This window comes from Pipistrellus kuhlii, unplaced genomic scaffold, assembly GCF_014108245.1.
Source record: "Pipistrellus kuhlii isolate mPipKuh1 unplaced genomic scaffold, mPipKuh1.p scaffold_m20_p_13, whole genome shotgun sequence".
Classification (NCBI taxonomy): Eukaryota; Metazoa; Chordata; class Mammalia; order Chiroptera; family Vespertilionidae; genus Pipistrellus; species Pipistrellus kuhlii.
The window spans coordinates 50,826,719-50,849,957 of record NW_023425438.1 but is presented as its reverse complement, the minus strand read 5'-3'; the positions used below and the strand labels follow the sequence as shown (position 1 = coordinate 50,849,957).

Genomic DNA, 23,239 nt, shown 5'->3' with positions numbered 1-23,239 from the left:
CAGCCTCTCTTGCAGGACAATGAATTGCTGCTATATCAAATATCAGTCCAATGGTATATGAATATATTATTGGGTCGGCAAGTAAGTAATTGCGGGTTTCACACATATATGGCTTCAGTTGAATTTTTAGGTTTGCAGACGTAGTAAAAATGTAAAACACATTTTGTTATTTGATAGTTGGCTATTCAGCTGTTAATCAGTAAAAAAAGTTTTTTGATCTGTTTTGTAGTTTTCGTTTGGCGTTCATTGAAAAATGGAAAATCAAAAGGAACATTTTCGTCATATTTTGATTTTTTATTTCCACAAAGGGAAAAACGCATCGCAAGCTCATAAAAAGTTATGTGCTGTTTATGGTGACGAAGCCTTAAAAGAACGGCAGTGTCAAAATTGGTTTGCCAAATTTCGTTCTGGTGATTTTTCACTCAAAGATGAAAAACGCTCTGGTTGTCCAGTTGAAGTTGATGACGCCCTAATCAAAGCAATAATCAATTCGGACTGTCACAGTACAACATGTGAGATTGCAGAGAAGCTTCATGTATCACATACATGCATTGAAAATCACTTAAAACAACTTGGCTATGTTCAAAAACTCGATACATGGGTTCCTCACGAACTGAAAGAATCACAGTTAACGCAACGCATTAGCAGCTGCGATTTGCTAAAGAAACGTAATGAAAATGATCCATTTTTAAAACGACTGATAACTGGCAATGAAAAATGGGTTGTTTACAACAATATCAAGCGGAAAAGATCGTGGAGCAGGCCAGGTGAACCAACTCAAACATCAAAAGCTGATATTCATCAAAAGAAGGTTTTGTTATCAGTTTGGTGGGATTACAAAGGAATTGTCTACTTTGAACTCTTACCACCCAACCGAACGATCAATTCTGATGTCTACATTGAACAACTAATGAAATTAAACAATGCAGTTGAAGAAAAGCGGCCCAAATTGACAAATCGAAAAGGTGTTGTATTCCATCATGACAATGCAAGGCCACACACATCTTTGGTCACTCGGCAAAAATTAATGGAGCTTGGTTGGGATGTTTTGCCACATCCACCATATAGTCCTGACCTTGCACCATCTGATTACTTTTTGTTTCGATCTTTACAAAACTCCTTGAATGGTAAAAATTTCAATAATGATGATGATGTCAAATCATACCTGATTCAGTTTTTTGCTAATAAAAACCAGAAGTTTTTTGAACGTGGGATTATGATGCTGCCTGAAAGATGGCAAAAGGTCATTGATCAAAATGGGCAATACATTACAGAATAAAGTTACTTAGTTCCATGAAAAAATTGTCTTTGATTTTCTTTAAAAAATCCGCAATTACGTACTTGCCGACCCAATAAATACCAAGCCAATAATCTATCTATCTATCTATCCATCAGACTAATGTGCTAAGTGTCCATCTGGGTAATGACATCATGTAGCAGCACCTGGCATCCTCTCCTTAGCTACAGGCCTCCTTGGCGTTTCTTTAGCCCAGGAACATGACTTGCTTTATAATCAGGTGGAAACATTTCACACTTTAAACAAACGTCTGTGAAGCATTTTCCTGTGCCTCATCTCATTTGATCCTCACAGAAGTCCTGGAGTAGGTAGATAGGAGACTAGGTAGAATCCTATTTTCATTACCCAGCAAAGGAAAAGAAGAAGTGGTGGACCTTGAAAATGACTAGGTTTTCTCACTGTGAAGAATATAGTCAAACACTGCTGCAGTGAAATAGTTTACCCTTTGTTCTCCCTGCATGATCTACAATAAAAATCTGCTTCATGTTGATATTTACTGCTGTGTTCAGACAATTACCTGAAAGAGAAGTTGGGATGCTTCACTGGGCTGGAAAAAGTTTAGCTAAATCAGAAAGCAGTTCTAATTAAGCAAGTTTATTCTATATCTATAAAAGGCTAACTTGACTTGCACATGCGTAATACATATACCGTAAAGCTCTCACTGGTTGTGTGTGCTTCATTCTGTCATTGTTGATCGTGAATTTAGTTGACAGTTCTATTATAGAATTTCCTTCCATTGTGCATGAATTCATGCACTGGGCCACTAGTATTGATATATTTGGAATTTGTTGGACATGACTTCCAGCAAGGCACCTGTCAGGTGCAAGCTCCTTAGCTAGGGACTTAACCCTCCTGGGTGGCAGGAATTGGAATACACATGTGCAGGCAGGCAAATGGGACATGCTTTATTCCACACAAAAGCAGCCCCAGCAGGCTGGTAATATACATGCTCACACAAAAGCAGCTTGTATACATGCTCAAACAAAAGCAGCACTTTGCCAAATGGTAACATCAGTAATTTGGCTACAGAAAGGCACATCTTCATACCTTAATTGGGATTCCCAGGCTCAGTGTCCTGAACAGTCTGATTATGAGTCCTAGGCTCAGAGCAGCCTTGACCATCCAGTGCACTTTAAACAGGGACCCCACAGCACCTTATAAGGCTGAGGGACACCTAAAAACTCCCTTTTGCTCTTGTCCTTTCCTTCTTCCTACCTGGAATGTGAATTTAATGGCTGAAAATAAAAATTGACAGTTGACCACATTTGAATGGCATAGGTTTTTCCCTACTATTCAGTGAGCCCTTGGACATGCCAATGTTTTTAGTTGGTTCCCAAATGAGCACCTTCAATATCACTTGGGTACTTCTTAGAAATGCACATCCTCAGGCCCTACCCCATCCTGATACGGGTGTTTTCAGCACAGTGTTCGACAAGCCATCCAAATGATTCTGATCATGCAGCAATTTGAGAAACAGTGATTTAGAGGCTGGGAAGTGGAGGAACTACTTAAGGAGACTTAGGAGTGACCAGTCAAGGAGGGAATAATCAGTTTTATCAACTACTGTTTGTAGATAAATTGAGAGGATGGAGAACTGACTATTGATTTGATAGCAAAAGACAGAGGATTTCTGTGATGGGGATGATTAATAAAAATTAGGGTTTTTCCTGGTGTTCCAGACATTGCTGAATTTAAAAGAAATTTCTCATTTCTGCTGATGGAAGGGGGTGGAGACTCCCTTTTGGGTTCTTTGAGTCAACAGCATTGTATTCTCCATATGCCCCCTCTCCTCCAGGCCTAGCAGATTAGGCCAAAAGTAGACAACCTAGAGACCAATTAGGAGGTAAATGTGGCTATCTGTGTAGCAGAAACCAAATATAATAGGGGTTTATACAAAATCCCAGTTTATACCTCACTTATGTTAAAAAGCACAAGATCTGTTCCACCACACTGTCAGGGGCACTTGTTTCTGTTCTTTTGGTTCGCCATTCCTAGGGTGTTAATCTTGTCCACATACTCCATGACAACTCGTCTGTGTTCCAGCCAGCATATTGGCGCTTTCCTCTTCACTGTAAAAACCACTTTTTCTCTCATCCCCGTGGCAGGTTGGGGGGTTGATATGGGGGAGGGGGGGTGAGTGATGAGGAGAAATGTAGTCTACTCTGGGGAATTTAATGCCTAGCTAAAAGTGCCAATTCTATTAGAGAAAAACCAAATGGACCTGTGGCTTGTAGCGAAGCACGGACAGTTTTGCTAATTTGATTTTCTTTCTTGGGATTTGATCTGGGTGGAAAATTAGTTACTTTATAGTGGGAAGATAAACAAGAGCATGCACTAGCCTGGAGATACACCGACACCTGCCGGCGGCTCTTAGAGCTTGTGGGGAGTCTGGAGGAGTTGCAGGTTCCAGTCTCTTTGAGGTCCGCGGGACCTGTGGGGACCTGGCTTTTTCTTGGTTGAAGTAATTTCCGGGGCTGAGATCCTACTTTCCCTTATTCCGAGGTGCAGCCCGGAATAAACATCCCGGATTACTTGGGGTGACCTCTGTCCCCATCACAAGGGGCCTAAAGCCGGGGAGACCCAGTAGAGGGGACTCGATGCAGGCGCCTCCCCTCCCACGAGTTCAGCAGCCCAGGCGGGAATCCTGTGGTTGGGGGCGCGGCCCTCCGCGGGGTCCAGTTGCAGGGAGTGAGGGTTCCCAGCAGGTGCAGTTTGGTGCGGCCGAGGGCATCTTTCAGGGCCAGAGCCCAGAGACGGCCTAGAAGAAGGGTTAACCTTTCTTGTGCCTGGAAGACGACTTCCGAGCGGCCGAGCACTCCCAAGGGTCTGCATTCGGTGGCGGGGTACAAAGCTATGACAGCAGAAGGCTGCCTGAATGGAGCGCCGGGGAGCCTCTAGGAAGAGCCTCTGTGCTACACCGCGCAGAGGGTTCTGGGAGTTGTAGTTCGACCTTGTTTCCGGGCTTGCGGGTCTTGGCCCCGCTGGCTAGATGCCTGTCTCTCGCCTGGCTTCCTCGGTGGTGTCTAGTGTGAGATCGAGCCTGGGGTGGAGGAGGGCTGAGCACGGGTCCTCTAAACCCGAGTGGCTGGAGGGAGGGCTCAGGGAGGCCCCCGGATAGGCGCCCGGCGGCCCGGTGAGGTCGCGCGCGCTCCCGGGCCTCTGGGTGGACAGAGCAGTGGACCCTGGCCTCGCGGTGGGGGTCTCCTGCACGGCCCAGGGAGGGAGTCGCCGTTGAGCCTGTGCGCAGAGGTGAGAATTTCGGAGGAATACGCGGTGCCTGCTGTAGAGATGAAAGGAGAAAAGCTGCCCTCTGGCTGGGGCCGGCTCAGAATGGGCAGCATCTGACTTCTCTAGGAGAGCCCTTTCCTGGAGGGAGAGCTGCTACCTGCATTCCCTGCTTGCCAGTCGGTTGCGCATGCCTCCCTGCCCCCAAACCTACAAATCTGTTTGACTTTTGATAACGACTAACTCTTGTCCTCACAAGAGGACACTATTGGGAAGAAGACTAAGATGATGAAAGTGAGGATTTGAGAAGTCATAAGATTTGACTAGTTCCCTTGATATTGCCCTTTAAGACCCGTCGCTTTACTGCGACGTGTACTGTATCCGAAAAACCAGTGTTCAAAAAGAATTTATCTTCCTTCATCTAGTGAGCCTGGAATAGAGCCGGAGTGAATCCTTAGGGGAGGCACGTATTGACACAGATTCTTTGATTATTTTTTTGACTATTGCTCAGCAGATGACAGAAATATGTGTTTAGGTTACGTGTCTAGAGGAGTTCTGTTGAAGTTTAAGGAAGAGGAGGATAGGAAGAACCCCGAGGCAGTCATGGTCATGGCCGTCTTGATTCAGAGAAGTTGTGGAATTATTCCTTAATTCCCTGGGTGATTCTTTTAGGTGACAAGTAGATGTGTGTGGCACATTTTTGCGAGTTCACTGCAAGGCAAGAGTAATCATTCTGGCTCCTTTCTCCACTTCTAGGGTCACTTTCTGAGGACTCAAACCTCCATGCTGGGAACCGAGAAGAAAAGGGGGTGCTCATTGTGCTGCTGATCCCTGCAGCCCTGGTGGGTCTAAGTTACTTCTTTTTTTCCCTTCTGTTCTTAGATCATGAATATTATTTCTTCCATTGTTATGGAATTGCTCAGCTCTGAGTCCTAGACCACTGTGTTTACCCTGATAAACTGAGGAGAGATGAACTTCATGACAAATGTTCCTCACTGTGCAAAACTTTCCCTCCTGGCATGACTTCTCCCCTACCCACTTAGTGCTTAATGAACACTTAGTAGCACTGCAGGAATGTAATTGGCTCATGGTGAAAGACAAAGTAATAAAAGCCTCTTACTCCTATCTCATGAAGTTTATTGAGGAAGTAAGATGTAGATAAGTAAAATAGTAAGAAGAAATATCTTACCTAATAAAAGAGAAACATGCAAATTAACCATCACTCCACTACATCCACAGCTAATCAGAGTTAGTATGCAAATTAACCCAACAAAGATGGAGGCTAATTTGCATATGCAGGCATGGAGTGGAAGGGGTGTGATGCCTGCTATGAGGGAAGCTGGGTGGAAGGAACTACTGGAGTTGTGCTCTGCACAGAAGTGAGGACTTGCTGGCTCCCAGGCAGCCAGGGAGCTGGGACTTGCTGGCTTGCAGGCGGCTGGGAGTGAAGCCAGGGGAAGAAAGGCCTATTTTTGCATAAATATCATGCAACAAGCCTCTAGTATATACATATTTTTAAATGCAAAAATGACTGTCAAGGACAAGTCATAATAGATCCTGGAAGAGGATCCATTGTCTAGAATATTGGGGGGCGAGGAGGGAAAGACTGGAATAAAAAGCTGCACTTTCAAAAACAAGAGAGAGTATGTAGTTGGAGAGTAGAATACAGGAATGTTCCAGGAGAGAACAGCTTTGGCAAAGAAAAGTCTAAGTGACGAGAGTGTTGAAGGTCTTTAAGGGGTGTGTATGTGTGTCTCTCTGTGGAGTGGGCAGGAATGTGGTGAGGGAACCTGGGGTATGTCTTCTTTCCAAAAGTGTCTATTTAGGTCCTTTGCCCATTTTTTTTTATTGGATTGTTTATTTTCCTTTTGTTAAGTTGTATGAGTTCCCTGTAAATTTTTTAGATTAAACCCTTATCGGAGATAACATTGGCAAATATGTTTTCCCATGCAGTGGGCTTCCTTATTGTTTTGTTGATGGTTTCTTTTGCTGTGCTAAAGTTTTTTATTTTGATGTAGTCCCATTTGTTTACTTTATCTTTAATTTTCATTGCTCTATGAGCTATATTGGTAAAGAATGCTACAACATATGTCTGCTATTTTGCTGCCTATGGATTCTTCTAAGATTTTTATGGTTTCTTATCTTATGTTTAAGTCCTTTATCCATTTTGAGTTTATTTTTGTGTATGGTATAAATTGGTGGTCTAGTTTCATTTTTTGCATGTATCTGTCCAACTTTCCCAACACCTTTCATTGAAAAGACTATCTTAACTCCATTGTATGCTTTTGCCTCCTTTGTCAAATATTAATTGAGCACAATGGCTTGGGTTGATTTCTGGGTTCTCTGTTCTGTTCCGTTGGTCAATATGTCTGATCTTGGGCAAAAACCAGGCAGTTTTGAGAACAGCAACCTTGGAATATAGATTGATATCTGATATTATGATTCCTCCATTTTTATTCTTCTTTCTCAGGATTGCTACAGCTATTCCATGTCTTCTTCCATTCCAGATGAACTTTTGGAGGATTTGTTATAGGTCTGTGAAATATTCTTTTGGTTTCTTAATGGGAATTACATTGAATCTATAGATTCCTTTGAGTAGTATGGAAATTTTAATGATGTTGATTCTACCAATCCATGGACATGGGTATGTTCTTCCATTTGTTTATGTCTTCCTCTATCTCTTTTTTCAGTGTCCTGTAGTGTTCTGAGTTCAGGTCTTTTACCTCCTCAGTTAAGTTTATTACTAGGTATCTTAATTTTTTTCAGTGCAATGGTAAATGTGATCACATGGGTACTCCTTGTAGGTAACTTAACTGTTTTTCTCTTGCTGCTTTTTAAGATTCTCTCTTTGTCTCTTGCTCTTGGCATTTTAATTATGATGTGTCTTGGTGTGGTCCTCTTTCGATTCCTTTTGTTTGGGGTTCTCTGCACTTTCTGGACTTGTAAGACTTTTTTTTCACCAGGTAGGGGAAGTTTTCTGTAATTATTTCTTCAAATAGGTTTTCAATATCTTGCTTTCTCTCTTCTGGCACCCCAATAATTTGGACATTGGTATACTTGAAGTTGTCCCAGAGGCTCCTTACACTATCTTCATATTTTTGGATTCTTTTTTCTTTTCTATTTTTTGCTTCTTTGTATTTCAAATCTTTGACTTGATTCTTGTGTTTCTCTAATCTGCTGTTGGATCTCTGTATATTATTCTTTATTTCAGACAGTATATGCTTAATTTCTAATTGGTCCTTTTTCATATCCTTTGAGTCTCACTAAATTTATTGGCGGTTTCTAGAAAATTCTTGAAAAACCTTATAACCGTGGTTTTGAACTTTACATCCAGTAGTTTGCTTTCCTCCATTTCTGTCATTGGTGACCTTTTTCTTTGTCTTCGCATTTTGGCTGCTTTTCTGTGTTGATAGAGTGACTTTGTGTGCTAACTGTTCTATAGGGCCCAGTGGCCTAGCCTCTCCAGTTACCTGAGGTGAATACTCTTGGTGCACCCCTTTGTGGACTGTGTGCATAGTCTTGTTATAGTTAAGCCTTGATAGTTGTTGGTATCACTGGAAGGAATTGGCTTCCAGGCCAAGTGGCTGTGAGAATCAGCTGTGTCTATGATGAGAGAACTGTGCTGGAGACACCCTTATGGGGAAAGACTTGCTTAAGTGGGGCTTTGGTGCTCACAGAATCTGCCCCCTGAGTGTGTCCCTTATGGACCTGAGGAGTTGTAATCTAGATTGTCCCACTCTGACCACTGGGTACGCTGGCTCTTTGATCTCTAAGGAGGTGCTAATTTAGCCTCTGCCTGAGGCCACCCAGCTGGAGCTACAGATTCCTCTTATTTGTTTGGGATTTAGAGGTGCCCAGATGAGGCCCAGCTGTGAAGCAGTGAAAGCTGCTGTGGGCCTTGGCCCTTTTTTTGGATGTTCTGGGTCTCTCTGACCCAGCTGCAGTTTGTTAGGTAATTATAGATTGCTAAGGGCCAGGGCATTCATATGCAAAAGCCTCTGCGCACAGCTTGGGTGAGTGGGAGTCTCAGGGATTTAACAGGGTGGAGCAAACAGCCTTCCCTTAAGTGGCCCCAGGTCTCAGTGTCCCTCAATAATCTCTGCAAGCATTTCTGAGAGAAAGCTGCCCTCCAGTTCCACTGATGTCTGACAGTCCAATTTTTCCCTGTATAAGTCTGGGTCTCCAGAGTCTTACCAGGAACTGGAGTTCAGAGCAGTCAGGAGCCTGTGTCTCCCTCCTGATTGAAAAAGACAAAGTGTGTCCTCAGTTGTCAGCCCTTTCCATGTGCACCTCAGTACCTCTGCACTTTACTTCCACACTTCCTCTGAGCCTTAGTGTGCTTTTCTTTTTCCTTCTAGTTGTAGAATTTCCACTCACCCAGCCTTTCTGTGGTTCTGGATAATGTCCATTTTGTCTTTTAGTTGTAGTTTTGAAGTGGTTGTGTGAGGCAGCAATTTCAGGTGTTTACCTATGCTTCCATCTTGGTTTCTCCTTCTGTATCATGTTATGAATATTGTACCAGTCTTGCATCCCTGGAATAAATTCCACTTGATCATGGTGTATGATCTTTTTAATATATTGCTGGATGCAACTTCCTATTATTTTGTTGAAGATTTTAGCATCTATGTTCATCAGGGATATTGGCCTATAATTTTCTTTATAGGGTCTTTATCTACAATAGTTTTGGAATTGGGATGATGCTGGCCTCATAAAGACTTTAGAAGTGTTCCTTCTTGGATTTTCTGAAATAGTTTGAGGAGTGTAGGTGTCAGTTCTTCTTTGAATGTTTGGAAAAACTCCCCTGTGAAGCTGTCCAGACCTGGGCTTTTGTTTGGTGGAGTCTTTTTTTATTACTGCTTCTATTTCATCAGTTGTTTTGGGCCTGTTCAGTTTTTTGTTGTTGTTGTTGTTTTCTTTTCTTCCTGATTTAGTTCTGGGAGATTATATTGTTCTAGGAGTTTGTCTATTTCATCCACATTGTCCACCTTATTGATATATAGTTGGTCATTGTATTTTCTTATAATCCTTTGTATTTCTGTGGTTTTTGTGGTTACTTCTCCACTTTCATTTCTGATTTTATTTATTGGGGTCCACTTTGTTTTTTAATGAGTCTGGCTAATGGTTTATCAATTTTGTTTATCCTTTCAAAGGACCAGCTCTTGGTTTCATTGATTTTTTTGTACTATTTATTTATTTATTCTTTATGTTATTTATTTCTGCTCTAATCTTTATTATTTATTATTTCCTTCCTTTTATTTACTATGGGCTTTTCATGTTCTCATTTTAGTTCTTTAAGATGTAAGGTTAAATAGTTTATTGCTGATTTTTCTTGTTTTTTTGTAGTGGTATGAACTTCCTTCTCAGGACTGCTTTTGCTGTGTCCCAGAGATTTTGGATTGTTGTGTATTTATTTTCATTTGTTTCCAGTAAGTTTTTTAAAATTTCTTTCTTGATCTCATTGGTAACCCATTCATTGTTTAATAAAATGCTATTTAGCCTCCAGGTATTTGAATATTTTGACTGTAGTTTATTTCTAATTTCTTTCCACTGTGATCTGAGAAGATGTTTGATATGATTTAGTCTTCTTGGACTTGCAGAGACCTGCTTTGTGTCATAACATGTGGTATATCTTTGTGAATGACCCACATACAATTGAGAAGAATCTACATTCTGCTGTGTTGGGGTGAAATGTTCTATAAATGTCAATTAAATCCATCTGCTCCAGTGTGTCCTTTAGAGTCTGTGTTTCCTTGTTAAGTTTTTGTCTGGAAGATCTGTCCAGTGAAGTCAAATGGGTGTTAAAGTTCTCTATTATGACTGTATTGTTGTCAATCTCTCCGTTAAATCCTCTAGAAGTTTTTTTTTTAAAAAAATATATTTAGGTGCACCTATATCGGGTTAATATATGTTTACCAAGGTTATATCCTCTTATTGGATCAGTCCATTTAGTGTTATGTAATGATCTTTGTTGTCTCTTGTGATGGCCTTCATTTTATTTTTTTATTTTTTTATTTTTTTATATATTTTATTGATTTTTTACAGAGAGGAAGGGAGAGAGATAGAGAGCCAGAAACGTCGATGAGAGAGAAACATCGACCAGCCGCCTCCTGCACACCCCCCACCGGGGATGTGCCCTCAACCAATGTACATGCCCTTGACCGGAATCGAACCCGGGACCCCCCAGTCCGCAGACCGACGCTCTACCACTGAGCCAAACCGGTTTCGGTGATGGCCTTCATTTTAAAGTCTATTTTGTCAGATATGAGTATTGCTACTTCAGCTTTATTTTTCTTTTCCATTCCTTTACTTTCATCCTGTGGTTTTTTATTTTTATTTTCAGGTGGGTCTCTTTTAGACAGCATATAGTTGGGTCATGTTTTTGTATCCATTCTACTACTCTGTACCTTTTAATTAGAACATTTAATCTATCCACATTTAGGGTTATTATTGAGAGATTCTTTTTTATAGCCATTTTAATTCTGTATAGCAAGGTTCCTCTCTTTGTTTCTTCTCAGCAATCCTACAGCAATCACTATCATTTCTTGTAATGCCAGTTTGGTGGTGATGAACTCTTTTAGCCTTTTTTGTTTGGGAAGCTCTTTATTTGACCATCTATTTTGAATGATAGCTTTGCTGGATATAGTAATCTTGTTCTCAGAACCTTGCTTTCCATTACCTTGAGTACTTCATGTCATTTCCTTCTGGCCTGTAGAGTTTCTGATGAGAAATCAGGTGTCAGCCTAATGGGAACTCCTTTGTAGGTAACAGTTTTATTTTCTCTTGCTGTCTTTAAAATTCTCTTTTTGTCCTTAATTTTTGGTATTTTATTTTTATTTATTTATTTTTCTAAATATATTTTATTGATTTTTAACAGAGAGGAAGGGAGAGAGATAGAGAGCTAGAAACGTCAATGAGAGAGAAATATCGACCGGCTGCCTCTTGCACACTCCCTACCGGGGATGTGCCCGCAACCAAGGTACATGCCCTTGACCAGAATCGAACCTGGGACCTTTCAGTCTGCAGACCGACGCTCTACCACTGAGCCAAACTGGCTTCGGCTAATTTTTGGTATTTTAATTATGAAGTGTCTGACCATGGGTCTATTTGGGTTCTTTTTGTTAGGGGCTCTCTGTGCATCCTGAACTTGTGTGACTTTTTCCTTTACCAGGTTAGGGAAATTTTCTACCATTATTTCTTCAAACACCTTCTCTATTCTTTCTCTTTTCTGGCACACCTACTATTTTAATATTGTTATGTTTTACATTGTCCCACAGCTCCATTAAGCTGTCTTCCTGCTTTTTAATCTTTTTTCTTTTTAGTTCTCTAATTGAGTGATAGTTTCATTTCTGTCTTCTAAATCACTGATTCCATCCTCAGCTTACCTTAATCTGCTGTGTATTCCTTCAAATGTGTTATTTGTGTTAGGTCATTCTTTATCTCAGACTGTTCTTTTTCATAGTTACTGTATCTTTTTTCATACTGTTGAGCATTTTTACCATCATTACTCTGAACTCTGTTTCAGATAAATTTTCTATCTTTGCTTTATTTATTTCTTTTTCTTGATTATTCTCTACTTCTTTCATTTGGAGGTTGTATTTTGTTTCCTCATTTTGGTTGTCTGTTTGGGTTTGTGACTATGTAGTAGGTAGATCCTCTACACTTTCAATCTCTAGTGTAGGACATTGTTAAAAGCTGCTTCTGACTAATTTTATCAGGCAAAGACTCAAAGCCTCCAGAGACCACCTTTGCCTACAAATTAATAGGATTCAGCCCTGAATTGCTCCCAGGTAATCATCCTTAGTTGTAGTGCACACATGTCAAACACAAGGCCCGCGGGCCAAATCCGGCCCGCCAGGCCTTGCAATGTGGCCCGCACCGCGCTGTCATCACTGCACTCCGCTGCGTTCCATCACAATGACGCGTGGTGACATAGGAGGCTTGTGATCTCGCCGGCCGCCATACTTGCTATCTATTACGCATGCGCATAGATAACAAGTCATGCGAGATTCAGGAGGCGTGACCTATAGTCCGGCATCCGATGTGGTTGTGCGGGTGGCAGAGCAGAGGAGAGAGTGAGTGTGCGGGCATAAAAAATACACAGCAGAAGCTGCCAGTTCCTGGCATAAAGTGCAGGCATAAAAATTGCAACAGAATCTGCTATCTGTACCCAGCCAGGCATTTATTGACTGACTTTTTTTTTCTCCACTCCATCTGCCAAATCAAGCTATCCCTGTGCAGTTTTCAACTTTTTCCTTCTAACGCAGATTTCCAATAAACTACATCTTTTACTGCCAATATTGATCCCAAAATGTCCAGGAAAAGAAAAGTTGACGATGAAGGCAGACAATTTAATGACAAATGGGAAAATGAATACATGTTTGTGCTTAGAGAGGGCAAACCAGTGTGTATATTGTGTTATGAGACAGTGTCGGTGATGAAAGAGTACAATATACGTCGTCATTTTGACACCAAACATAATGTTAAGTATGGCAAATATACTTTGGAAGAAAAGCATAAAATTGTTAAAGAACTAAAAGGCAAACTACAATCACAGCAGCAAATGTTTACAAAGGCTACAGCGAAAAATGATGCTGCAGTGAAAGCAAGCTTTATAGTGGCTGAAGAAATTGCCCGTACTTCAAGGTGTTTTTCAGAGGGTGCCTTTTTGAAGCAATGCATGCTAAAAGTGTGTGAGCAAGTATGCCCAGACCAGATACAGAGTTTTCAAAATGTCAGTTTGTCAAGAAACACCATTGCAGATAGAGTTCAAGAACTCTCAGGAAATCTATCATCACAGCTGGCCGAACAGGCATGCAGTTATCTTGCTTTTTCACTTGCTATCGATGAAAGCACAGACAACACTGATACAGCGCAGCTGTCCATCTTTATACGTGCTACGAAGACCGACCTCTCTGTCACTGAGGAACTTTTGGATGTAGCTGCCATGCATGGGACGACGACTGGTAGAGATATATTTGAGGCTATGGAGAAATCTATACATAATTTTAAATTACCCTGGGAAAAGTTGGTGGGGCTAACTACCGATGGCGCACCTTCAATGTGCGGAGAAAAGAAAGGCTTGGTTGGACTAATGAAGGAAAGAATGCAAAAAAGTCACTGCCACACACCCTTGATTACTTATCATTGCATTATCCACCAAGAGGCTATGTGTGGAAAAGTTCTGGACATGAATGACATAATGACCACAGTCATTAAAACTATTAACTTTATACAGGCACGTGGCCTGAATCATCGCCAGTTCCAGCAGTTTTTACAGGAGGTGGGTGCAGAGCATGGAGATGTGCCATACCACACAGAAGTAAGATGGCTGAGCAAGAGCGCAGTCCTCAAAAGATTTTTTGAGCTCAGAGAACAAATTGCTCTTTTCATGGAAAGTAAAGGAAAGCCCTTGCCTGAACTGTCGGATCCCGCCTGGCTATGTGATTTTGCTATGATGTGTGACATATGCGAGCATCTCGCCCAACTGAATCTGAAGCTGCAGGGACGCAAACAAGTCATCACGAAGATGTCTGACATGATCACAGCATTCCAGCGTAAACTTCAACTATGGAAGTCCCAACTGGAACAGGACAATCTTGCCCACTTTCCCGTTGGTTTGAGTATCTCAACCACTATTTCTGGTACTTTTCCTTGCAGTCGGCTGGCTACCAAAGTTAGCCGTTTACTAAGTGAATTTGAGCAGCGCTTCTCTGACTTTAGAACACAGCACTCAGACTTTGACATCTTTGCCAATCCTTTTACAGTTGATGTCAACAATGTGCCCCATCACCTTCAGATGGAGATAATCGAGCTTCAGTCTGACAGTGGCCTGAAATCAAGGTTTCAGGATGTTGAAATTGAGGACTTCTACCCTCTACTGCCCCCTGACTCAATGCCAGAGCTCTGACTTCATGCTGCCCGTATTCTATCCATGTTCGGGAGCACCTATCTTTGTGAATAGATGTTTTCAATAATGAATCTGAACAAAAACAAGCACAGATCACGCATTACCGATGACAACCTCCATGCTGTTTTGCGGGTTGCTACAGCCCAAGAAATAAAACCGAACATTGACTCATTGATCCGGGGAAAACGGTGTCAGACATCTAGCCAGAAAACAAAACAATGAGCATTTTAGGTACATTCCAATATTACTGTTTTGCTTGATACCAATATTACTGTTTTGCTTGATAGCATGTGAGTTGGTTAACAGCACTGTTAAGGAAAAGATTGTTCCACTCATTTTAAATTCACATTTCTGGTTAACATTGTCAGTTTATGACTGTTCAGTAAACCATTCAGCCCGCGATTTAGGCTGGATTTTAGATTTTGGCCCCTTCTCTGATTGTGTTCGACACCCCTATTGTAGTGAGAGTTCAACAGGGTGGGATAGTTGCTTCTGCCTGGAGGCTAATTGTTACTTTTAATCTCTTAAGTGGTCTCAGGGCAAGGTGTGTTCCAATAGGGTGTGTTGACTGTCTTTTCCCCAGGCAAGGCAGTGTCTATGTGGGAAGATGTCCTCTGCTGTGTGAGGGAATGACTTAGCCCAGGAAACTTGGGGGTGTCTGCCTTCTGAGCTCCACCCCCTAAATCCCCAGTACTGGGTTCTGCTCTCACAGCTCCCGTCCACTTCACCCTCCTTCTACCAGAGCACAAGATTGGTGGCTCCACAGGGAATTTTTGTGTATTGGCCCTTCAAGAGGGTGCTTTAACTTTCAGCTGCCACTCCCTGGCAGACAGCACCCCACTGCTTTTCACAGCTAGATGCTATGTGGGTACCTTCCTCAGTTTGGTGCTCTCTTCTGGGGGGTCCAGCTTTGAGATTAGATCCCAGAGTTCTCAGTAGCACCCTGCCCCCCCCCCACACACACACACAGCTGAGATATCTCTCCAGGACTTCAGTTTCTGTCTGTGGGTGCCCAGCCAGCCCTTTTGTGCCTCTGCCCCTCCTACCAGTCTCTATGTGGTCTCCACCTTCAGTTCTTGGATGTCAAGGTTCTCTTCTGTGAGTTTTCCGTTGATTATTTAGGAAGCCTTTCCATATTTCAGTCGCATTTCCAGCTTGTTCCTGGGAGCATGTCCATGCAGCATCCACCTGCTCTACTGCCATTTTTAATCCCTTACATACTATCTTGAATGGTGGGCAGTCCTATCACTTCAACCTCAAGCTCAATGAAGGCATTGGCCACCTTCTTCTGCATCCCCTACAAGACTTAGACCTTAACATTTAGAATAGTTCTTGATTTATAGGCAGGCAGGTTGGAGAGTGAACCTTCCTCCTCTTTCCTCCTTGGTGTTTCCCTCCTTTCCTCTTGCCATCCAAGCCATTTGAAATGTTACTACTGATTCTTGTCAGGTGTCCCTTCCCTCCTTCATCTGTCTGACCAATACAGTGTTCTGCTGTGTGCCAGGTACCAGGGCTGCTTCAGTGAGGGAGAACAGATCTGGCCACTGCTCTCCAGGCATTTATGGTGAATGAGACAGAGAGTTGTTGATCAGAAAGTCTCCTCAATGTGTGCATGATTTAAGAGAAGGGAAGGAACATGGTGCTACAACCCAGAGAGTCAGGGAAGGCCTCCCTGAGGGGTAACTCCTGAGCCGAAGTCTGAAGTGTGAGTGGGATTTGGAGAGCTGAAAGGATGTGCAAGGGTAAAGCATTCAGGAACAGGAAACCGCATGTGGAAAGGCGGCCACCACGCAGCCCCGAGATTTCAGAAGGAGCAGTGTATGATGGGGTCCAGGGCAGATGGTGGGAGGGAGTCAGACCCATTAGGGCCTCTATGATGCTGGCAATTCAGACATGTCAAAGATAAGTCACAGTGCTTATTTTAAGTTGAAAGGTATGTATAAGGAAAACATAGTATCTGTAGGGTTCAGTGCTGTCTATAGGCATCTGCTGGGAATCTTGGGACATGTTCCCACAAATAATGGGAGACTATTATACACCAGAGAATCTTAGTGTTGGAAGGGATGTTAGAGGTCATTTTGTCTAACCTTCCCATTCTTCATGCCTTCCTTCTGTCACTTTGAGTCCTTCCCAGAAACTTCTGGAAGGAGGTCCCTTGGTGAGCATGGATGTATTTGGTTTTTCAGGAGTCGCTCATGATCATGGATATGGCTGAGGCTCTCACCCAGTGGGGACAGCTGAACCCTCCACAGGGAGATGTGCCTGAGAAGCATAGGAATCTGGTCTTGCTGGGTAAGGATGGCTCCTCGGTCCCTGTGAATTTACTCAGTGCGATAGCTTTGCTTCCTCCAAGGAACTCGGAGGTTCTTAGATTAACCAGTTAACTGCCATGATATTTTGAATTTAATTAAAAAAGGTCTGCCACTTGAATCTCTAGATGATTATGGTGTACAAATGGTTAAAAGAGTCTAAATTCCTAAAAGGCCTGAGACATGTAATTTTTGCTTTATGTTTCTGGATATTGTTTTAACACCCCTAGAGTTAAAAATTCATTCCTTTTTATTGAATTTGCCCAGGTGGTAATAGCCTTCTTTTCTGACCAAAGATATTAAGATGAAGTCCTAGTGAAAATACCTCTTAAGAAGTGGGTGCTTATTCTTTTAATAGGGAGAGGTAGAAACAGGGCCTCAGTTGTTCTGAATTGCATCCTGAGCACTGGTGAGGGAGAAATGCAGAACCCACCTCTCCCATAGTGTCTTTCCTAATGACCAAAGAGCTAATCCTGTGCTTTTCACCAGACTTCTTTACTTTCCCCATGAACAGGGCTTCCCATTTCCAAGCCTGATGTAATCTCTCAGTTGGAGTCTGGGGAGAAGCTGGAGAGAGAAGCCTCAAAAGGCACAAATCCAGGTGAGTAAGTGTTGGAAACAGAGAATTTAAAACCCTCCTGGCAAGTGGGAAAAGCATCTTTGAAATGCTTGTGAAGGAGCCTTTCAGATTTTGCTAGACCATAGAAAAGTTGAAGTCCCTTTGCCCCATACCACATTTTATCCTCTATGGATGATGATCTGTTATAAATTCATAATTTTTTATTTTAGAAAGCAAATACTTTCTACTCTTTTAAACCAACCCCCCCCTCCACAATAAGGTTAAATGAAAGTAGCATTTTAATGTATATTAATAATTTGCAAGGCTCTAAACCAGGCTTTTCATGTATGTTATTTTACTTCTGAGGGTAATGTGACTTTTTGTCTAACAGCAATGGCTATAAATTGATCTGTGAGTTTTGCCTTGCCTTCTCAATTTAAGCAGAAGCAGCATAGCATGTGGTATGAGTCCAGATTTTGGACCCAGTCTCCCCAGGTCCAAAGCCAAAATCTCAGCTACTCAAGCTCAGTGACCTATAATAAGTTAATTATCTTTTTAGCTGGAAATCCATTTGCTTATAACCTGTATCTACCTACTTGTCCTTTAAAATCTCAGGCACTTCCATAATTAGGATATGTAGTTGAGAACATTTGATCATATTGATTTATTGTATATACCATCATGGTTGGAATGGATATTAAAGATTTTAAGCCTGGAAATGTTTAAACATTTTTAGCAGTGAAGCTTCCCCTCCCTTCCCCCAAACCCTTACTAGAAAGCCTAGGATTTGGGGGCAGCAATTCTGACAGGATGGGGACCAATCTGAGCATGTGGGGATTTGATCTTCTCCTCTCTAATGCTATTCATTAAAAACAAACAAACAAACACTTAGTTTTATTTTACTCTTTGCAGTTTGTTGGGTAAGGGGAAGTCAGAGAATAACCAATTGCTTATGAATTGTGATGATTTGAATTGGTAGATTTTTTTTAAAGTATGTTTTTATTGATATTAGAGAGAAAGGGAGAGGGAGAGAGAAATATGGATGTGAAAGAAAAACAGTAATTGGCTGCCTCCTGCATCCTCCCTACTGGGGATTGAGCCTACAAGTCGAGCATGTGCCCTTGACCGGAATTGAACCTGGACCCTTCAGTCTGCAGGCCAGTGCTCTGTCCACTGAGACAGACTGGCTAGGGTGAATTTGTAGATCTTGACCATTTTGAATGCTAGTAACTAGAATATGTGTCTCATCTCGAGACAGAACTAACAGGTTTTTGTGTGAGAGTGGTAGTTTTGGAAGGTTAGTCTGTTAGCATTGAGTGGGATATTTTGGAATGGGAAAAGATTGGCAGAAGGAGATCAGCTAAGGATGGTCATTCTCAAGGTGTGAGTTGATAATGCCATGGTGTGGTGCTGGCAGTTGGCAGTCTCTGGGAAACTATATTTCTCTGATCCCAACCCTGTTTCCCCAGACAGTGGTTTTTGTTTGTTTGTTTTTTCACCTCTTCTTAGTATTGCCATTAATTTTTCTCATTTCCTAGCCACTGGACAGAGGAATTGTGAATGCCTACTCACCCTCTCCCTGTATGCAGTTGTACTTCTTTGCCCAGTAATCTTTCTTCCCTCACATTCTCTTAAGATTGCAAGCCTGTTTTGAGAGCTTTTAAATTCATGTGTTCCTATCAGCATTTTTTGTTTGTTTTACTATTTTCCCACCACAGTAATTACCTTACTTTCAGTTTAGGAAATGATACGTGTCCATTTTTGTTTCTGTTAGACTGGGAGATAAAACCAGAAGGCAAAGAGTTAACTCAAGAACAGGATGTTTCTGAAGAAAAGTCATCCCCTGGGATGTTAATTGAAAGATTTCCAAAGGAAGGTGACAGTGGATGTGAGGATTCTCTAGAGAGTCAGCAGGAAAACCACGAGAAACATTTAATACAAGAAGTTGTCAGTCAGAAGAAATCTGGAGAGAGAAGTTACCAGTGTGATGAATTTGGAAGAAATTTTGGCCGGAGGTCATTACTTGTTCAACAGCAAGGAGAAAGACTACGTAACTGTGATTTGTTGAAAAAGAACCTAAAACAAAATTCAGATCTAATGAGGCATAAGAGAATTTGTGCAGGGAAAAAACCCTGGAAGTGTAATGAGTGTGAGAAAGCCTTTAGTTACTACTCAGCTTTTGTTTTGCATCAGAGAATTCACACAGGAGAAAAGCCCTATGAGTGTAATGAGTGTGGCAAAGCCTTTAGCCAGAGCATACACCTTACTCTCCACCAGAGGATTCATACCGGAGAAAAGCCCTACAAATGTCACGAATGTGGGAAAGCCTTTAGTCACCGCTCAGCCCTTATTCGGCATCACATAATTCACACTGGAGAGAAACCCTATGAATGCAATGAATGTGGGAAAGCCTTTAATCAGAGCTCATATCTCACTCAACATCAGCGAATTCACACTGGGGAGAAACCTTATGAGTGTAATGAATGTGGGAAGGCCTTTAGCCAAAGCACATTTCTTACCCAGCATCAGGTTATTCACACTGGAGAGAAACCCTATAAGTGTAATGAATGTGGAAAAGCTTTTAGTGATCGTTCAGGCCTCATCCAGCACCAGAGAACTCATACTGGGGAAAGGCCTTATGAGTGTAATGAATGTGGGAAAGCCTTTGGCTACTGTTCAGCCCTGACTCAACATCAGAGAACTCACACAGGGGAGAAACCCTATAAATGCAATGATTGTGCCAAAGCCTTCTGTGACCGCTCAGCCCTCATCCGTCACCAAAGAACACATACTGGAGAGAAACCTTACAAGTGTAATGATTGTGGGAAAGCCTTCAGCCAGAGTTCATCTCTCACAAAGCACCAGAAAACTCACACTGGAGAAAAACCTTATATGTGTAAGGAATGTGGAAAAGCCTTCAGCCAGAGTTCATCCCTTTCTCAACATCAGAAAACTCATGCTGAAGGGAAAACCAAAGAATATGGAAAAGTTTTTAGTGAGCATTTAGAATTTGGCCAGCAAAATAGAATTCATAATGGTTAAAGACTGTACATTTTTTTCCTGGATGTGACTAATCATTCTTGAGGGGGAAATTGTTGATTGAGATAACTACTCAGATGATTACTCACACCCAGGGAAAAATGAGGCTTGTGAGTTAGCCAGTCACAAAGTTCCCATGAGAGCAGCTTCCCCTGAATCCACAGAACATTGGCCTGGCAGTTCACTTTTGTGCTTTGTGTCTTTTAGACCTTGCTTATTTAGATATCTACTGAAAATCACGTTAATTACCCTGGTCAGACCTGTAGCCTAGAAAGGGGTAGTACAGAAGAGTCTTTGATGTTTTCTGTCTGTTTCAAGCTGAGTTTCTTGACAATGTGCTTATTTATAAAGATTTACCTTCATTGTATGTAGTTTGTACTTTAGACTTTTTCATACCATAGTAAAATTTAGTTCTAGGCCTGAACTGACACTGAATATTAGGTTGTGAAAATTTGAAAAGACTTTGAAATACTTGCCTTTCACCATTTTATTCTTGGGTAGAGGAAGATGATATGTTTGAATTGAAACTTTGAAGGTTATTGCTAAAATGTTTTGAGTGCTGTTTTTAGTTTTCACATTTGACTAAGATGTTTCTTTGTGTGGATTTCTTTGAATTTATCCTGTTTGCTGAGCTTGAATCTGTAGGTTTATGTCTTTTGCTAAATTGGGGGAATTTTCAGTTATCATTAAATACATTTTCAGCCTCCATTCCCACACCTTCTCTCCTTCCAGGATACTGAAACAAATGTTAGGACTTTGCTTGTAATATCACAGGTTCCTGAAACTCTGTTTATTGTTTTTCACTATATATTTATCATAATCTCCTCAGGCTGTCATTAAAATAAAATTTCATAGACTAGTTGGTTCAAACAACAGAAGTTTATTTCTCAGAATTATGGAGGCTGGAAGCCCACGGCTTCAGTCTCTGGTGCTGGATCTCTTCCTGGCTTTCTTGCCTGCTGTATCCTTGCATGGCCTTTCCTTGATGTATGCCTGTGGAAAGAGGCAAGATCTCTCTTCCTTTAAAGGCCACCAGTCCTATCAGATTAGGACCCTAACCTTATGACCTCATTTAACATTAATTACCTCCAAAAAATCTTTCCTCCAAATACTGTCACATTTGGAAATAGCATTCAACAAGAATTTGGGAGGGACACAATTCATAGCATTTGCCCCTGGCCCCCCAAATTCATGTTCTCACATGCCAAATATATTCATTTCATTCCAACAACTCTCAAAGTCTTAACTTATGCTGGCATCAACTCTAACGTCCACAGTTTCACCAACATATCACGTAAAGTAGGTATGAGTGAGACTCAAGGTATATTTCATCCTGAGGCAGATTCGTCTTCAGCTGTGAACTTGTGAAACCAGACCAATAGTGGGGCAGGCACAGGACAGATGTTGCACTATAAAAGGGGAAGGAAGGAAAATGAAGGAAGGAAGGGAGGGAGGGAAAGAGGGAAGGAAAGGGAAGGAATGAAGGAAGGAAGGAAAGAAGGAAGGAAGGAAGAAGTAAAAAGGTCCCAAGCAATTCCAAAACCCAGAGGGGCAATTCCATCAGATCTTTATGCCTTACCTTCCAGATTCACTGAAGCAGGGGTTCCACCTTCACAATTCTCTGCTTCAGTAGTCCTGCCACTGAGACTGGTCTGGGCAGTCCTACCCCCCAAAGCTTCAGTGTTAGGCCATGTGGCCTGTTGACACTTCAGTGTATCCCCACCTGTTGGAACTAAAGAGGTAGCCTGAGGGTCTCTGAATCTATTCAGTCATTCTTTCCTTGCAGCATAGGGCTCTGCTATATGGTCCTGTAGGATCTAAGAAGTCTGACAGCCTGACTTCATCTTGTCTAGTGTTTTCTGTCCCCTTTAGTACCAACTGGCAGTGTTTCTGATGGTTTAATCCCATCTCTATTCCTGGCTTCTACTGAGATGGTTGATTAAACCCACGAGTCACACCCAGGATCTCTATAAATGACCCTTCAGCCACAGCTATTCTCATTTTGCAATGGGGATAGACAGAATTTTCCAAATCTCCAAGTTCTTTTTCCTTTTTTGCTTAACAATTGTTTCTTCAATTCACCTCTCTCCTCTCACATTTTACTATAAACAGGTAGACCCAAGCCGCACCTTTAATATTTTGCCTACAAATCTGCTGAATACCCAGTTTCATTGCTCCCAAGTTCTCTCTTCCACAAAACAGTGGAACACCATTCAGCCAAGGATGCTGCCACTTTACAAGGTGAATTGCCTTTCTTCCTGTTTCCATTTCTGTCTGACACCTCATCAGATTGGCCTTTAATACACCGTAAAACCCTTTCAGCCTCCAACCGTTACCCAATTCCAAAGCTACTTTAACATGGTTAGGTATTTGGTATAGCAGCACCCAAATCTGCCTTAGTCTTGTTGGGCTGTCATACTACAGACTGGGGGCTCAAACAACAGATATGTATTTCTTACAAATCTGGATACTGGAAGTTTTTGAGAGCAAGGTACCAGCTGATTTAGTTTTGGTGTTCCTGGCTTACACACAGCCACCCTACTACTGTGCCCTCATAGCCCTTTCTCAGGACATATGTGTAGAGAGAGAGAGAGAGAGAGAGAGCAAGTGCTCTTTTCTTAGAGGACACCAACCCTCTCAGATTAGGACCCACAGTTATGAACTTTTAAAATCTTTTATATATATATATATATATATATATATATATATATATATATATATATATATATAATTTTTTACAGAGAGGGAGGGAGAGAAATAGAGAGTTAGAAACATTGATGAGAGAGAAACATCGACCAGCTGCCTCCTGCACAACCCCCACTGGAGATGTGTCCGCAACCAATGTACATGCCCTTGACCCGAATCGAACCTGGGACCCCTCAGTCCACAGACCGATGCTCTAT

The 23,239-nt window shown here is 41.8% G+C and overlaps 1 protein-coding gene across 2 annotated transcripts; it reads left to right on the top strand.

The window, feature by feature from the left end:
* The first annotated feature begins 3,574 nt into the window (after positions 1–3,574).
* Positions 3,575–23,008, top strand: LOC118717701 (zinc finger protein 501). Of its 2 annotated transcripts, XM_036436087.2 has the most exons (5): positions 3,575–4,546; positions 5,279–5,364; positions 16,616–16,721; positions 17,253–17,339; positions 19,072–23,008. In XM_036436087.2, exons 3-5 carry the CDS (start codon positions 16,625–16,627, stop codon positions 20,337–20,339), a joined length of 1,452 nt encoding a protein of 483 aa, XP_036291980.1. In that variant the 5' UTR covers positions 3,575–4,546; positions 5,279–5,364; positions 16,616–16,624; the 3' UTR covers positions 20,340–23,008. The 2 variants fall into 2 exon arrangements, with proteins under 2 accessions (XP_036291980.1, XP_036291982.1); XM_036436089.2 differs by lacking the exon at positions 16,616–16,721 and having other exon boundaries at positions 3,577–4,546.
* The last annotated feature ends 231 nt before the right edge of the window (positions 23,009–23,239 follow it).

Coding starts and splice junctions, on each gene's coding strand:
- LOC118717701 (XM_036436087.2), top strand. CDS start 16,625: ATGATCATGGATATGGCTGAGGCTCTCACCCAGTGGGGACAGCTGAAC. Junction 16,722..17,252: donor TAGGAATCTGGTCTTGCTGG/GTAAGGATGGCT, acceptor CCCCATGAACAG/GGCTTCCCATTTCCAAGCCT. Junction 17,340..19,071: donor CTCAAAAGGCACAAATCCAG/GTGAGTAAGTGT, acceptor TGTTTCTGTTAG/ACTGGGAGATAAAACCAGAA.